Source organism: Micromys minutus, assembly GCF_963924665.1.
Source record: "Micromys minutus genome assembly, chromosome: 6".
Taxonomy (NCBI): Eukaryota; Metazoa; Chordata; class Mammalia; order Rodentia; family Muridae; genus Micromys; species Micromys minutus.
Window position 1 is genome coordinate 61,934,027 of NC_137975.1, and position 18,129 is coordinate 61,952,155.

At 44.0% G+C, this 18,129-nt stretch overlaps 1 protein-coding gene across 2 annotated transcripts in view; it reads left to right on the plus strand.

The window, feature by feature from the left end:
* The window catches only part of ADARB2 (adenosine deaminase RNA specific B2 (inactive)), a gene marked incomplete at both ends in the record, with an annotated part of 517,175 nt that overhangs the window by 332,366 nt on the left and 166,680 nt on the right, over positions 1-18,129 (plus strand). For both annotated transcript variants that reach the window (XM_080918367.1, XM_080918368.1), the window contains 2 exons: positions 2,170-2,256; positions 14,263-15,170. In XM_080918367.1, the coding sequence (XP_080774493.1) occupies positions 2,170-2,256; positions 14,263-15,170 (995 nt within the window). The remainder of the gene's footprint in view (positions 1-2,169; positions 2,257-14,262; positions 15,171-18,129) is intronic.

The window sequence follows — 18,129 nt, forward strand, 5'->3', positions numbered from 1 at the left end:
CCGACATTCAATTTTAACTGCATGCACTCTTTGTTTGATAGACATGAGAAAAAAAAAAAAAACCAACTAGCAACAGCAAAAGGCAAAGACTTGAAAGGATCTAAAATAGTCTTTATATATTTCACAGCTTCGTCCTGAAACAATTTGGTATATTTTGTGGGTGTTTTGCTGGTATTCTTGCTTTATTAAAAAATTATAATTTCATTTTGAGATCCTCCAGACAGAATCGTTTGAGCTTCACAGTCTTTGTGCGACGTTATTGGACTCACTTAATGAAATTATAACTCAAGCAAGGTATTTCATTCTGTTGTCGTAAATGAGCTTGTGCAGCGAGAGCTCAGGGGGAGCAAAGCCTTCGCTGTGTTGATTCTCGTGTTGGGTAGAGTAAAGGAGGAGCGGGCACTTCATATTAGAGTTATTTATTGTTCTCTTTCTGTGAACACTATATTGATGCCCGTCCCTACTGGAAACAACAGCTGTTAACAGGCTCCAAGATGAATTTCAATGTGATCTCCCCTGGACTCTGGAAAGACTGTCTAAAGAGAAAATAGGCTCAGTCTTGGAAAAGAACAAATCCCAACCTGGGTCTGGTAGCCTGAAGGCTAAGGGCAGTTAAAAAGCATCAGTGAGTGTTTTCATGGGTATCTGCCCTTAGATCAAGATATAGACGCAAATGGGAATACTAGTACGGGCAGGACTCCTCTGTCCTAACAGAAAAAGATCAGAAGCAGCGTTGAACATGGTAACCCCTCTAAAATATCTTGCCCTGAGGTAAGGAAGGCAGCAAAGTAGAAGGAAAGGGCCCTCTGCACCAGCACAGCCAGCCCCTCTTGGCGAGCCCTTAAGCAGCTTAAGAGAAGATCAGAAATACCTCTGATGCGAGTCTGTACCACCACAGACAAGCAATGGTAGCACTTTCATCTACAGTCCTCTAATAACTATGGTCCAGATTCATAACAAAAACGAGAGCTGCGCGGGCACAAAGAGAAGCTGTGCTGGTGCATTCTGGGAGTCGGCTGCCTTGAGTCTCTGGCAGGCTGTCTAGGGAGTAGGTGCTGTGTGAGCAGATCCCCGCAGCTTCTGTAGTATAGTCTGTTCCGTGGAAACTTCTAAAGTAAGGAACTCCTTTAATTACTCGTTTTAAAATGTGTTTCACAATAGCACTTCTCACCTAGAACTCCTTCACCTATATGTTTAAAAGGAAAATTGCCACTTTGGCATGTTGATGTATTTCAGAAATGCTAGTCTCTGGGAGGCTGAGGTAGCAAGATATGAAGTTCAAGGCCAGCCTGGGCTACAGAGTGATACTTGTCATCCAGGACAGAAAGCCGGAAGGATGCAAAAAAGCCAGTTGTTCCTGGGTCCCTGGAATTCTGTCAGTCTCAATGATACTTGACTATCCCCAGGATAGTTCGGGGCCTTTACCTGACCCCGGCCTAGTTCTCCCCACGAGCACATCTACTTACATACTCACTAAGTGATAAGACGATAGATTCAGTACAAGGGTAGGGGAGTGCGTGTGTATGTGCATGTCTCTGTGTGTGGGCATGGGTGTGTGTGTGCATATGTGGGGGTTGTGCGTGTGGGAAGGTGTGCATGTGTGTGTGCATGTGTCTGTGTGCATGTGTATGTGCATGTTTCTCAGCTTCTGTTTTTTATGTCGTATTTATGGCTCAAGAGCTCAGACAATATGAGAGGGATTGGAAGAATCCTTGCCTTTATTGGGACAAGTCTCCTTATTCTGAAATTGTGTTACTAAATTTTGATTATTTTAGGAATTTCCTTATTTTGTAGGTGTTAGCTCACTCACCTGTAAGTAGATGAAATGTTATTACCCTGAAGTCAACTATTTAAAGTTTTCAGGAATGTAGAATAAGGACAGAGAAGATGCCCCCCATATATATCATATATATATATATATATATATATATATATATATATATATATATATATGAAAATCATAAGCTTTTAAATTGAATGGAGAAAGGAATTTGATAAAAACGCTGTCTGAAATTCAATAAAACAATGGAGCCACAATGAAGTGTCTGTCCGAAGCCACAATGACCTTCCCACCTCTCTGTTCCAACCTCTTGGTAATGAGAACATAAGAAAGCACTGGGTTTTTCTAAACCTCAGTGTCAAAAGTCCTGTTTTTCTTTCTCTTTCCAGACAAAGTCAGCATACTGTCAACCTTCCTTGCTCCTTTCAAGTATCTAAGCCCTGGCACCACAAACACAGAGGATGAAGATAATCTGAGTAAGCAGCTCTTCTCTTACAGAGAGGTCCTCCCTGAATGTATATGGGGGTGGGAGTATCTTTCTCTGTCTCCTTGAAGCCATGCAGGGGAACTGATTGGTTCTGGCCAACTACAGGATGTTTTGCCTTTACCTCAATCAGGCCATCTTCCAGAGTTCCATCCTTACCCATAGTTCCATCCTTATCTATAGTTCCATCCTTACCCATAGTTCCGTCCTTACCCATAGTTCCATCCTTACCCATAGTTCCATCCTTACCCATAGTTCCGTCCTTACCCATAGTTCCGTCCTTACCCATAGTTCTGTCTTTACCCATAGTTCTATCCTTACCTACAGTTCCATCCTTACCCATAGTTTCATCTTACCCATAGTTCCATCCTAACCCATAGTTCCATCTTTATCCATAATTCTATCCTTACCTACAGTTCCATCCTTACCCATAGTTTCATCTTACCCATAGTTCCATCCTTACCCATAGTTCCATCCTTATCCATAATTCTATCCTTACCTACAGTTCCATCCTTACCCATAGTTTCATCTTACCCATAGTTCCGTCCTTACCCACAGTTCCATCCTCCCCTGTAGCTCCACATTCTCCATAATATCTCCGTTATCAGGAAACTAATACCACCCAAAGTATGGAGTCCTTATCCAAAGTCTTACCCTCCTTTGGAAGTTTATCTTCACCTGCAGGACCAGAGGCACACAGATGTTTATCCTCACCCATAGCCTATGTTTACATGTAATCCCATAATTCCCTGGAACCTACCCTGACAAGCAGCCCATCCCACCTGTATGACTAAACTCATGCAGAGCCCTCACCCAGAGACTCATGTTCACGTGGGATGCCATCTCCCCTTAAAGTCTCTCATTTCTATAGTTGAAGTTCTGTTCCCATTTGGAATTTCAGCCCCACTTGCAGCTTTACCCTCAATCCCAGTTCCCATTGCAGCCCCATCTATATCAGGTACCCCCTTCTCATCCACAGCCTGGGTCTGTGGAGTTTCACGCCTGTCCAGAGCCTCATATCTCTCGTAGAATCTTATCACCACCAGGAAATCTACCCTTACCTGAAATCCCAGTCTTATCTAACATCCTGTCTTCATATGGAACATTTTTCTTTCCTGGAGACCCAGCATTATCATAAGGATAAGAAAATATCCAGAACGCATAACCAAGAACCCCAAGGAATGTAGGAAATAAACTAGCTCTCTTAGAATGTTCTCTTTTTTCTTCTCTTCTTGTAGCTACAGAAAAAAATTAGAATGATTATAGTATCATGATGTCTCAAGAATGGATTTTACAGTTATTTAAAATAAAAAAACCTAAAGGTCAACTAGGGGTTTTCTATTGAAACATCTCTAGTGCATGTAGTTTGAGAATAGGAGAGCATCGTTAAGTTTCTGATATTGAAGCTGGGTTACAGAAAAGGGTCATATCCATCTCTTCTGCTTACATCAATAAGGAAAGCTCAGAACAGAAACTAGCAGAGAGAGAAAAGAGAGAGTCAAAGGAGAAAAGAGACAAGAGACAGAGGAGAGAGAAGGGGAGCAGGAGGAAGAGGAGGGAGGGGAGGGGAGGGCTGGAGAATTGCATACCTCTTACCTGTGGCATATTGTCAAGCATTTAAAAGAGAAGGCCAAACATTTCACAAGAACATCTCTCTGAATTTAATATCACCAAACAGATGGAATTCTTTTTCAACTAAAATGAGCTAAGAATATGCTTGTCATGAGATGGGGAGGAGGCAAGGTGCTATTGATGGTTGCTAAGATAATTGGCTGAATCAAGCAAAAACACTGGCAGAGATTTCCACGGGGAACTGTGGTTCATGTTGTCACCAGCCTCTGTGAATCAAAACACATTGTTGCAGGTACTCCTTCCCCAGGCAGCCATTAATGCTATTGGACATGGAGATTTCTTCCTGTGAGTAGTCTCCTTCCTCGTAGCTGGGACAAATGCTGGAACTTAAGAAAGGGAGGGTTTATTTTCTCTCACAGTTCAAGACTATCACGGTGGGGAAGTCACGGCTGCAGAACATGAAGTGACTGCTCACATTGCATCCACCACTGGAAGGGATGGAGGCAAATGCTCGGCTTTTACTTTTTAAGTTTAGGACCTCAGACTACTGCATGATGTCACCCAAATCTTGGGAGGGTCTTCCCTCCTTAGTTAAGCCAGTTCAGAAACTCCATACAAAGGAGCCCAGATTTTTTTTTTCTCCTAGGTGATCATGTCTAGATCCTGTCAAGATGGCAGTGACTAGTAGCCATCATACTTCCTACACCACTGCCTAAAAGTAAAGTTGAAAGAGTTCAAAGGTCAGAACCATGCCAGAAACTCACAGTCCTCTGCTTGAATCTTTTCATCTCTAAAGGGCATCATAGAAGTGTGAGGAATGGGGGAAGAGATTGACTGGGCTTAGACGTGGGTTCTTGACCATCTCTAGACCACCCTCTTAGCAAGCTTTGTGGTTCAAAGCAAAACCTTGACATGTCATTGTGTGTATCCTCTTGTGATGGTCTGAATTTACAAGTTTCCAGATCTGTCAAGTTATGAATGAGTATCTCAGAACCCTTCTAAAGAGTAAGGTTTAAAAAAAAAAAAAAAAAGCATAGTGCGTGTGCTGAGTTTATTCTGACACAAGAGGAACTTGAACTACTCTTTGCACCTGGAACTGCTGGAAGGCTGGCTGAATCAGGAGAAAAAGAAAGGGGAGTTAGCTAGGGAACTTGGGAGTATGGGGGGTACAAATGGATTCTAACTTTCAGAAATTCTGGAGTCACTTTTGTGTAGTAACCAAAGGCTCAACATCTTAAGAAACCCAGGATCTTTGTTAAGCCAGTGATCTGTCCAGAGGACACTGAAAAAGTCACACACACACACACACACACACACACACACACACACACACATAGATAAACCCACCATCACCACCAACAACAACAACAGCAGCAGCTTCTCCTCTGGGAAGCTAGAGCATTTGACTCCCTCCTGAGGCTGACAGGAAAGTAGAGGCCTAGTTTGAGGTCAAAGAGTTCTGCATGCATGCTCACTCTTGGGCTTTCGAGCTTGTAAATGGGCATGGAAGTATTAACAGCATAAAAAGTCAAAGAGTTGAGGAGAGGCAGGGACATAAACACAAGGAATGCTCAATCAAGAATAGGTGATAGTTAAAACCCCTTCCCTCTGAAAATGGAAAAGAAACATACAGATAAAAATAACTTTGTTTATTATATACCAAGATATTTTTGAAATGCTCATGGGGCCCCATTGTTGATTGGTGGATTCATTTGCTTTGTGTGTGCACACTCATGTGCATAAGGGAGTGCATGTGTACAAATGTTCATCACTGTGCATGCATGTGTAGGTAGAAGTCAGAAGAAAATATTGGGTGTCTTCCTCTATCATTCTGCCTTTGATTTTGTGTGTGTGTGTGTGTGTGTGTGTGTGTTGTGTTGTGGTTTTTACAACAGCATCTCTATGCTGAGCCTGAAGCTCATGTGTCCATCAAGCTTTCTCTGTCAAGCAGCCTCTGGGATCTGCCTTTGTCTGCATCCCAACCTTGAGGTTCAGGATGCCTGTGGAAGCCCTGGCTTTAACATAGGCAGTGGATATCAAAAGGCAGGTCCTCGTGTTTGCAGAGCAAGCATGTTATCCACTACACTAACTCCTCAGAACTCATGTTCTCTCTACATGCTATTAATTCATTTAGAAAACTATTTTCATATGTTTGCCTTTGGTATGTATATGTCCATGGTATGACTGGTATTCGTGTTTATCTACGTGTGTCATGACTGTGTTTGTCATGTTTATTTCTGTAGTAAAATTTCTGTAGTACATTGGTAGATGTATGTGTCTGTGTACATATGTGTAGTGTATGTGAACATATGCGTGGAAGCAAGGGTAGGAAGATGAAACTACTCTAAGCCCTATGCTTTATGCTTTTGCATTCTCTGGTTCTGTTGTTCTACATGATGCTCTAATGGAGAGACAGTTCATATTGAACCATTTGCATGCTTTCAACTGTTCAAGGAGGATCCTCAGCAGCTACCTAGATCCTGCCATTATGGAAATTATAAAAGGCATTGCCTATATCTGTGAGCTTCTCCATGTCAAGAAGTTGTGCAGAGAGACAGAGAAACATGGTCAGGACACATCCACCATATACACATTAGGCTTTACATATAGAACATTGGTATCTAGGAGTCAATCAATAGTAGGCTGGATCTGAACTTGGAGACCCTTGTGTAATACTGTTTTCAAGATTTATTTATCATCAGCATTCTTCCCTGGGAAGTCTTCTTTGCAACACTGAACAGAAATGTGTCCCTCTCCCACCACCCTCTGCTCAGAAGTTGAGATTTGACCCAGATTCAATGACAAACAAACTGAGACCAAAGCTTCCCATTGCCTTTGGGCTCAGGGGATATCTCCTTACCAGCTTCATCTACTCTTCCCTGAGTCCCATGCATAGGTTACTCATGACAAGCCTTTGAAGAAGGCACCTTCTACCAGCTGCTCGACCTGACAAACTGCCACACCCACATACAACCATGGTACCTTGTGCACACCTCGGCCTGAACCTATCTGTCAAACACCCTACAGTTTAGTCTACCTCCTACCCCTCTGCACACCAAATCCTCCCCACTATCTGGAGAAAGAACTAGGACTGCATGCCTGTCTTTCTGCTGTTGTTAAGCCCTGTCATCTGGGAGGAGCTGCTCTGTTTTTAAAACCAGGGCTGCTTGGCAGCTGAATAACCTTCACCAGGAACAATATTATCTCTTCAAATGTAGCGTGGCGCACTGGATGGCTGACTCTCCAGAGCCCTCCTGACCTGCAGACATGACAATGCCATTACCAGAGATGCATACAATCCCAATGATGCCAAGCCATGAGAGGAAGCCAGGTTTACATAATAACCAGGTAGAAGATTCTGGCCTGTTAGGGAGCCAGTAGAGAAGGAGGAGGTGCATAAATAAATCCACAAGCAAGCCAGGCTTCTTAGGGATAATAGCAGTATGATCCCATCTCAGACCTGACCGTCACCTTGTCTAACCATTCCTGAATGTCATCAGCCCAGGTCATCGAACTTAATAAATGGCAAATAACAGAGTTATTTTGGAAAATAAATATGTAGCCACAGCTATGAGAATACACAATTTTCTCTTCCTGTCCAAAATGCAATTCCTTCATGCATTGGACCTTTTAGACTTAGCATTATAATTGTGGACACATTTTGTCAAATGAGATAATGTGCTTATAAGGACTCTGGAGAAGAATCCAGGTGTGAGAGAAACAGAATGGAAATAATTTCATTTTTCATTTTCCTGTACAGATGCCTTCCTGACTTAGACATTTTCTTTCCATGCCTGGCGGTCTTCAAATTGCTCATGATTGTTCTATTTCTGTTGCTTATGGTATTTATCTAACGCCATCTGAAGTCATTTGCTTGCTTTCGCCCCTCTAATTCCCACAATGGGAAGATACATGCAACTCCCTGAAAATACCGTATGGAAGTCAAAGTTCAGAGATGTCTTGTTCTTAATGATGTCTTGAAGAATGACACAATTCTCCATTATACCAAGACATGGGCATAGAGGTGGTGGATGTGGTCTCCTTGGGAGGGTGTTTCATCAGGAAAGGTGTTTGGACTCAAATCAGGAATGTTCTAAGGGAGTAGGGGATGAGACTATGTGTGTCAGGTGGAGTTGTGGGTAGCTTTCTGTCATCCCAAAGTTCCTGCATTATTCTATTCCCATTTCTGGCTCCTCAGCATCTTGAGCTACATCTGGCACACTCTCGAATACACACTTGCACCCATACCTGTATGTTTATCTGCAACAAGATTGCCCAAGGTCCAATTTACTCTCTCATCCAATAAACACATGCTGATTCAAGCCCAAGTGCCTCCAGGGATGCTCAGAAAAAGAAATACATTTATGGCATGCCTGAAAAGGGGAGTAGCCACCAGGTAGGAAGAACAGGAGCAGGTAGAAAGTCCCCATGTCCCCTCACAACCTGGGCACGTACACATTCTATCAGAGTAAGAATCCCAGCTCTGCCCTGGGAGATGACAGTGCAGGAGCCATAGTATTTACACAGCCCTCCAGTTTTCTTTGTAGAGTCCAAGAATTTCCCCTCCACTCCCCAAGCATGTGCCTCCTCAAGCAGCTCAAGGCTGTATTTATTTTTTGATCTCCTGACTTTTTTAATCTGTCAATTATTATATGCAACAATTGGGTGCATTAAACCTATTAACTAAATGCTGAAAGAATGAATATAATTTCTCGGGTCAGAGGAGGGAAGTGGAGCATATTTAATGCCTTCTCTGTGAAGAGGAAAATATGAATGTGTGATGTCAGAGTTAGAGCTATGGAGAGCCCACAGGAAAGGGTGGCAGCAAAATACCCACATGCAGCTTGCACCCAAGGGATGAGCTCAGCTGCAAATGGAAATGCATATCTGCAGGCAATATTAGAACAAAGAAGGGTCCTTCAGTCTCCAGCCTGGTCACAAGAAGAGTGTTACCAGTGTCTGTGTTTCTCCTACTGACAGAAAGAAGTCCAAAAAAGAAAAGATAGGGTTTTTATCCACATGAATGGACATACAGGCAGTATAGTAAATTCTCATGGGAGTGAAAGTTTGCCTTGGCAATCAGGAAGAAACCAGGAATGTGTTTGGTTCTGCTCCTAGGGAGCTGGTACTGCCCTTTGGCTAGCATTTCTGGGTGGTAAGATCAGTATCTCTCATCCAGTACACCAGAGAAATCAGAAAATGATTAACCTGTCTCTCTGGAATAACCTGGGATTTCTAGGGGAACTGTTGAAAATCACCAGCCAATGCAATAGTCATGAAGAGAAGCTGAACACAAATACAAGTAGGGGTCCTCAAGTGTTTCCTTGCTGCATTATAACATGCCTCTGGGGTGGCCATTTTACTATGCCTGGTAGATGGATAAATAGATGATAGATAGATCAATAGATAGATAGATTGATTATAGATAAATAGATTATAGATAGATACATTATAGATAGATAGATTATAGATAGATTGATTATAGATAAATAGATTATAGATAAATAGATTATAGATAGATAGATTATAGATAGATTATAGATAGATAGATTATAGATAGATTGTAGATAGATAGATAGATAGATAGATAGATACACAGACAGACAGACAGTAGACATATAGATACATAGAGGACAGATAGAGATATCTATATATTCACTTAACTCATCTCCACTCCGCTGGTGAAGCAAATACAAGTAAAATCTTCAGCTTCTTTCATTTAAAGAAATGAAGCATACACAGAGTGATCTAAGATCCCAACAAGGACACAGGCATCATGTGAGCTCTCGCCTGCTTGACTCCTGACTCTGTGAGGTGGCCACTGATGGATCTCAGGACAGAAACCACAGCCTAAGCCTACAATGGGCTCTGAAGTACTTGCTGGACACTGAGAACTAGTTAACCAAAGCATTTTTGAATTGGTAATGCTACCATAGGTAATGTCATCCCAGAGTATCTAAGATAAGGACCCATATCTGTTCTTTTTAACCAATTACTACTAAATTTTGATTTTTAAGGAAGAAGCTCACAGAGGCTGGCAGGTAGTTCATATGGTTCTGTTTTCCTTCATGAGTAAAAGCTCCTGAGTTTGATATCCAGCACCCATGTGAAAAGTAGGGTGCTGGGAACCCCTGTGATCGCAATGCTCAGGAAGGCAGAAACGGGGATCCATGGCTATCCAGCCTAGCCTACTCAGAAAGCTCCAGGTTCGACTAAAGACCCTGTGTCAATTGGAAAGGACACTCAGCATCAACTTTGGTCTCCATACTTGTGTACACACAGGTACATGTGCACACGCGCACACACACACACACACACACACACACACACACACACACACACATCGAGGGGGGGAGAAACTCTCATACCCCAGTGAAAGAATCAAAGTTTATATGAGGAGTTCCATCTACAACAATAGCAAGATATTAGGAGTCACAGAAGGGAAACAAATAAAAAGGATTTCACCAGGTGTAGAGCAAAAATGTTGTTTTCTGAGTTCGATTCTCTGAGATGCAGCAGAGGTCATCTGATAGGCTGGCCACCATAATCACGCTGGCACACTTATTAAATCCCCACGTTGTAAGAAATCAATAAGAAATTAGAAGGCTCCAAGCAGGTTTCTGGGCAATCTGATGTGGGGATTTGGGAATTGTTTTGTTTGCTCTTTATTTTCCATTTTGAGTTCAGTTTGGGGAAAACCACATGGTTTAATCTAATGTACCTTCTCCCTCGGCTTGAAATGCCCTAAACGACAGAGTGCATGTCTGTGTGCATACCCAGCGCACACAACGATTAACACAAACAGTTGAGATTTAGCACTAGCTATCTAAACGGTAATTACTTTTGCTGAGATCCATAACGAATGGACGTTGCATGGTTATAACTTAGAAAATGGTCAGATTCACATTTCTGGACAAACTAACCTCCCCAAATCCTAATAGCTTTTCAGTAGCAGATGGATATAGTAGTAAACCCATTTCACAACTTAGAAAATTAAACCGAGAAGCTGAGCTCCCTTTCAAAGCAGAGTCCAGCGCCCCCGCATGGAGCAGCCTCGAAAGGGCTGTTCTGGATTCTTTATAGAGACGTGGTGGCTTTAACAGATGGGCTAGCGCTGAGCTAAGAGGAGGTTAGAGTACCTGCTGAAAGAGAACATCCTCAAACGTCGGGATACCTCTGGAAGGCACCTGATTTTCAAAGGCATCCTTTGTGACCGAGAAATTGCACTTTCTTCTTCATTATCCTCCAACAACAGTGCCATAAACTGAGAGGTGAGGGGCACAGTCGTGACTCTGGCAGGTCTCAACCTGCGTGGCTTTCAGGCTGCAAGAGGGAAGCGGGTTCATGTGTCAACAACCAGCCAGGCATTCACTGATTTGAAGCTGTGGGTTCACTGGGAAATTCACCTGCAGTTTCCACATGCTTAATGAGGAAAAAAAAAAAAAAAAAAAAAAGAACACATTCACACCTGCCACAGAGCTGAGAACTCCCAGCCCCTAAGAATGTGTGCAAGGTGCTTAGAGAAACGTGGGCATGGTTCTGCCTGGCCAGATCAGCCCCAGGACTCATCACACATGGGGTAGACTTGGCTTCATTATACCCACATGGCCTGGGGAGGGGTGTTAATCTACAAAGGCCAAGAAAATGTCACAATCATTCTGCTTCCGTAAAATCAACTTACAGCCACTGCATGGCTGAGCTTGATGTGAGATTTCCCAGAACTGAGTCCCAACCTAAACACTTAACCACAGCAGGCAAGCTTGCTAAATAGTTTCCACTCCTTGAGCCTCAGTTTCCCACCTATCTGCTTATAAAGTGTTAGCCATGCTGGCCACTAAGGACTAATGAAGAAGCATAGCAAGGCTGGGTGCTCAAGGGAACACATCAAAGCTGGAAGGGATCAGAAGAAGATGGGGGACCGTTCACAGGCATAACCCTTGGGTTTTGAGAACACAGTTGCAGTCTGAGCATTCCAGAAGTGTGTGCCCTGGCAAAATGCAGCAGGGGGACTCGGTGACACTGTGGCAGTTCACACCTGGGATTTTTCTAAGAGAACAACTTTATTAGAGAATAGCTACCCAATGTGGCTAGTCTGAAACTGTCTTTAAACTGGTCTGTCACTCACAGTTATGTGCTACAGTTATGGATGCGTAGCTTTCTAGCTGCACAAGAAGCAGGTCCATGTGTCAACAACCAGCCAGGCATCCACTGTCTGTTTTGAAAGCTGTGGGCTCCCTGGAAAATTCACCTGCAGTTTCCACATGCTTAATGAGAAAAAAACAACAACATATTCACACCTGCCACAGAGCTGAGAACTCCCAGCCCCTAAGAACATGTGTGAGGTGCTTAGAGAAACGTGGACATGGTTCTGCCTGGCTAGATCAGTCCCAGGACTCAAATGTATGTGTGCGTGTATACATATATATGTATATATGCACATATACATGTATGTATGCATGCATATAAATATGTACATATAAATAAATGTATGCATGTATAGTCATATATGTGTGTATGAATATATGTGTATACACATACATATAAAGTTATGGTTTTCCTAAATTTACTCTATCTATCTTATTTTTTTGCAAACAAAATAAAATGTTGAATCAACAAGATGGATGAGGCGGCAAAGGTACTTGCCACCAAGTCACTCACACACACACACACACACACACACACACACACACACACAGAGTAACTTTAAAAAAAAAAAAAAAAAAAAAAAACAAGAAGAAGAAAATGCCACCGTAGAAATGAAGCCATTTTGTATCCTCTTATTTTTTTCCCTTCCATCCCCCACCTTCTCTGGGAGATGGGGTGTGTCTTTATAGGGGCCTTCAGTTCTTCCATAAGTTTGATTACATGAGTAATATGAAATATGTGGATCGTTAGAACATACATGAATTCTATCCTACAAAGCGGATTATTTTTGAAAGCTCGTTTTGCCATCTAGCATCATGTTGATGAGGTTTATTTAGATTGTAGCAAATAGAGTCCATTAAGATATCATATTACATTATCATTCTACCATTGGATTCCACCACAGCCTAACCAGTCTTCTAAATATGGGAAGTTCTGTATTTCCTACACTGTCAACTGTAAAAAGCAATATGCTACAATGAACATCTTTGTTAATCTCAGTTCTAGGACGTGTTCCTAATAACAAAAGTACTGAGTAGATAGTGTTTCTTGGTTGTCAGTGGCTGTCCCTAACATATATATATATATATATATATATATATATATATATATATATATATATATATATATATATATATATATATATCACAGGAATTGTGCCTGTGTGCTTTATCCATAGATGCAAATCCTTAGAAACACATTAGCATTTGGTCTGTTTTACATGCTTGCCAGGCTATGACAGGAAGGATCTCGAAAGCAGTAATCCAAGGATCCCTGCTGTCCTGTAGGGGAAACAGAGCCCCACATTTGTAGCTGAACTATATGGTGATACATTTAGAACCATTTTCTACATTGATATGTCAACATGTGATATTTTTATTTCAAAGGACAATAACTGCCCTTTGTTAGGAAACTTCAGTGATTTTGAGAAGCCCAAAAGCCACGTTTCAGGTGAAGCATAAAAGATGTCAGTACCTGTGGCCTGTGATTAGCTCCCCACAGATTGTCTTGTCTGGGATGGAACTGGGGGGGGGGGGTCAAGTGATAAAGATCTCAGACTCGGGGCCCTGATACCTACTCAGCCTCTCAGCTCTATAAACAACCAACATGACTGAGGCCCAGCCACTCTGCTGACTGGCACACAGGTGACATGCAGGTGTTTAGGACAGACAGCTGCACCTCCCTTCAGGATATGAATTAGGAGGCGGGGTTTTGAGAAACTCTACTGGGCCTGAAATATAAGAGCATTGCTTCAACAAAACCCTTCCCCCTACCACTCTGAGGGCATCACAGGCTACAATCACCCTGCCACGGGGCCCTGATACCATGTGGGGAGGTACGACACTCATCATTGCAAGAAAAGCCACTTTAACTTCTCCTATTGCCCCACACCACAGATAGGCAAGGCAATTCATCTGCTTGATTTTTAAGAGACAATGGGCACTGAGGAGGTAGGGCACTCATAGGTGACAGCATCACAGCTCATGCTAAAGACAAGAGACTGTGAGACCCTGCCTCACATCTTCTCAAGCCTAACTTTCTGAGAACTGCCCAGTGATGGAGACCTTCCCCCCCACAGGAAAGGTCCCCAATGCTGCTCCTCCCTGGTATCTTTTGGACGTCATTACAGCACCTTTCCCAGACCTGGCCTGGGGTGCTGGTGGCAAGGGATTGATGCACCCTGGCTTCCTCAGCCTTACAGAGCCATCATTAGCAATGATGGCTCTCATTAGAGGTGACCTGCCAGTGCTCTGGGTCATGACTAATTCGTTCTCACCTCCAGGTACCAGCAGTGCTGAAGTGAAGGAAAACCGAAATGTGAGCAACCTGGGGACCAGGCCCCTGCCCCCTGGAGACTGGGCCAGGGGCAGCACACCCAGCGTTAAAAGGAAAAGGCCGCTGGAGGAAGGAAATGGGGGACATTTCTGCAAACTCCAGCTGATCTGGAAAAAGCTCTCCTGGTCCATGACACCCAAGAATGCACTGGTCCAGCTGCACGAGCTGAAACCGGGTCTTCAGTACCGGATGGTGTCACAAACTGGCCCTGTGCACGCCCCAGTCTTCGCAGTGGCTGTAGAAGTGAACGGGCTCACATTTGAAGGCACGGGACCCACGAAGAAGAAGGCCAAGATGCGGGCAGCAGAGATGGCCCTGAAGTCCTTTGTGCAGTTCCCCAATGCATTCCAGGCCCACCTGGCCATGGGCAGTAGTGCCAGTCCGTGCACTGACTTCACCTCTGACCAGGCCGACTTCCCAGACACGTTGTTCAAGGAGTTCGAACCATCCTCAAGAAAGGAGGAGTTCCCGGGCTGCCGTCCCGTTGACACTGAGTTTCTGTCCTCTGCCTACCGGCGAGGACGGCTGCTCTACCACACACTGGACCTCATGGGCCAGGCTCTGCCTGACAGGTCCAGGCTGGCTCCTGGGACCCAGGGTGAGAGGAACCCTGTCGTGGTGCTGAATGAATTACGCTCAGGTCTTCGGTATGTGTGCCTCTCCGAGACAGCCGAGAAGCCCCGGGTCAAGAGCTTTGTCATGGCTGTGTGCGTGGACGGGAGGACGTTCGAAGGCTCTGGACGCAGTAAGAAGCTGGCCAAGGGCCAAGCAGCACAAGCTGCCTTGCAGGCCCTCTTCGACATCCGGCTGCCTGGTCACATACCCAGCAGGAGTAAAAGCAACCTCTTGCCACAGGTGAGACTTCTCAGGTTCACGTGCCTGCTATGTGGAAAGTTGGCTATGGGTTGGGATATTCTTGCTGTGAGAGAGGGAGTAGCCCTGCCGCTCTCCCTCGGTGTGACTGTGAGCAGAATGTGGTAAGCGCTGGCCTTCCCGAAAAGGCCCCTTTCCTCAGCACATAGAGAGAAACTGCCGGGTTTTGGTGGATAAAGAATCATGGGACTGTTAAGAAAGCAAAGAGATCGTCGACATAGCAACTGGGCAGAAGTAAAGAGAGCATTCGTGAAACCAGGCAACTTTTACAATGATAGAGTCAACTAATAGAGAGAAAAGACAACCAGGGTCACAGGAAACAAACAGAGACAGCAGAGGGCAGGGTCTTCTGTCCCCACCAAGTGGCGTAAGCTTCGGGAAAGGTAAAATTCATGTGTCAGGCCCTCTGGTAACTTAGAAATAAAAAGTACGTTGGTTGGTGATCTGGGCTGAGTTTCTAGTCGGTTACTCTGGGCAAACCAAGATGAGAATTGTCTCATTGGGAGTGACCAGGACCTCTGTTACTATGGTTTCCAACCAGGTGGAAAGTTCTCCAGGAAGGCAGTAGCACAGGCCATTAGTGTGTGAAGAATAATTTGCTGAAAGGCGGAGGGAGTTAGAAATGAGAATTAGAGCCCTATAGACATGATTCAATCGGTCTAATGCTTACCCAGCATGCATGAAGCCATGGGTCCAACCCTCAGTACAGCATGGACCAGGAACAGTGCTGCAGGTGTATAATCTCTGTACTGGGGAGGCAGAGGCAAGAGGATAAAAGAGTTCAATGCTATCTTCAGCTACATAGTAAGTTCAAGGTCATCTTGGCATGTATGAGAAAGAAGGAGATGGGGTGGAGAGAAGGAAGGAAGGAAGGAAGGAAGGAAGAAGGAAGTATATCTCCAAGTTTCGCCAACACAGTGGTGGCTCTGTTTTAATTTTTTCTTTCTTGGTGATACTGGGGTTCAAACCCAGAGCTACATGCATGTTAGACAAGTGGTTCCCCTGAACTGTACCCTCAGCCCTCTGGGGATTCCCACGCATATGGAAGAGATCATGTCCCAGAGAACCATGTATCTCTCCACCCACCACACCCCACTAGTAACTAGGGGTGTGTCTGGAGCAGCAGCTACCCACTCCGCACAACCCTGTTGCCCCTGCATGCCGACCCCGACACAGAACCACTCGGGACCCCTCTATATATAGAAGAAACCAGGGCCCCGGTTTTCCAGAAGCTCCTGTTGCAATAAATGCAGAATTACTCTCATTTATTTTAAAAAGAAGGTGCAGTTTGCCTTCACTTGTTTCCGGTGCCTTTGTAGCACTGCCTATGTGTCAAGAACTATCCTCACATCACGTAAGACAACCTTATTCTGCCAAGTTTTATAATTGCTTATTTATGCAAATTCTCTTTTCTCTTATCATTTTGAGACTTATCTGTAGGTCTCTCTAATGCAGTCAATACAGAAAATTATTTTTATTCACTTTGGGCATCAATCAAGGGAAGAAACACTTTACATAGTTAAAAAGGCACTTAGCCCCGTGTGGGATTCATCATAAGCACTTAATAACCACGAGTCAGCTGTTTAGGTGCTCACTACAATCATGACATCATTGCACCTGGGATAGAGGTCTCTTGTTTTTCCTTGGGAGATTAAAAAAAAAAATCTTCAAAAGAGTTTGAGCTGTCATCAAAACCCAGCTACCGCTCAGTGGTATGTGTGAGGCCACAAAGGACACAAAGGGACGCTTCACCTTGTATAATGACTAGGTAGAGAATTCATTCATTTATTCACTCATTCATTCATTCACTCATTCCACATTTATCTGTCTATAAGCAGGCATGGGATAGATGCCACAGCAGATGTTCTTTGTGTATGGGCACACATGTGTATTTGCAGCATGTGCATGTATATGTGTTTGAGTCTGTATATGTGTGGGTGTCCACATGTGTGTGTGTGTGTGCATGCACGTAGAGGCATACCAGGGATTAATGTGGGATGCTCCCTCTTATCGCTTTCCACTTTATTTTTAACTATGGGTAATTGCAGGGGACATGCACGTCATTCCAGTGCCCTCAGGTCCAGAGGAAGGACTCAGATCCCCTAGACCTGGGGGAACAGGCGGTTGTGAGCCCCCTGGTGTGGGTGCTGGGAGATTGTGGATCTCCCTGCAATAGTAGCAAGTACTCTTCGTTGCTGAGCCATCTCTCCAGCTTCTGTTCCTTATTTTTTTTTTTTTTTTTTTTTTTTTTTTGATACAGGTTCCCTCACTGAACCTATAACTCAGCAATTTGGCAAGACTAGCTGGCCAGGACACTCCAGTAATCTTTCTGTCTCCACCCTCTGGACCGTAGATTACAGGCACATGCTACCATTCCCTGCTTTTCATGTGGATGCTGATCATCCAGACTTGGGAGTCCTCACTCACATTATTGTCCAAGCCATCTTCCTGGCCTGAAACGTCCTGCTTTTCCCCCAATCTTGAGTACGGGAAAGGATAGTCTATAGATAATGAGTACAGGTTGAGGGACAGTGAGTTTTCCTGCTCTGTCTACCTTCTCTTCATTTACTTCACCTCAGGTATTTACTGCACATGCAATAATCCCTCTGAGGAGCAGGTAAACCATAACCGTCATCAGTCCTGACTTCCAGCTTGTGCTCAAATAAATGCATAACCCCACCCAAAAAAAAAAAAGTGCTAGAGAAAGATGCAAAAACGAATCCTAGATCCATCTGGGTGCATTTACTAGCAAGAAACTCTATGGTCTTGCTTCCCCTCTCTTCTACATCTTCTTCTTTTTATGTTTCTGACTCCCCCCCCCCCCAGTCTACCTTTCTGCTACCTGGAACCCAGCCTGCAGAACAGCCATCGAAGCATCCTCCTCCCTACTGCCTGGACTAAGGCTGGGCAGAAAAATGACCTCGTGCCCCTTTGTCTAGGA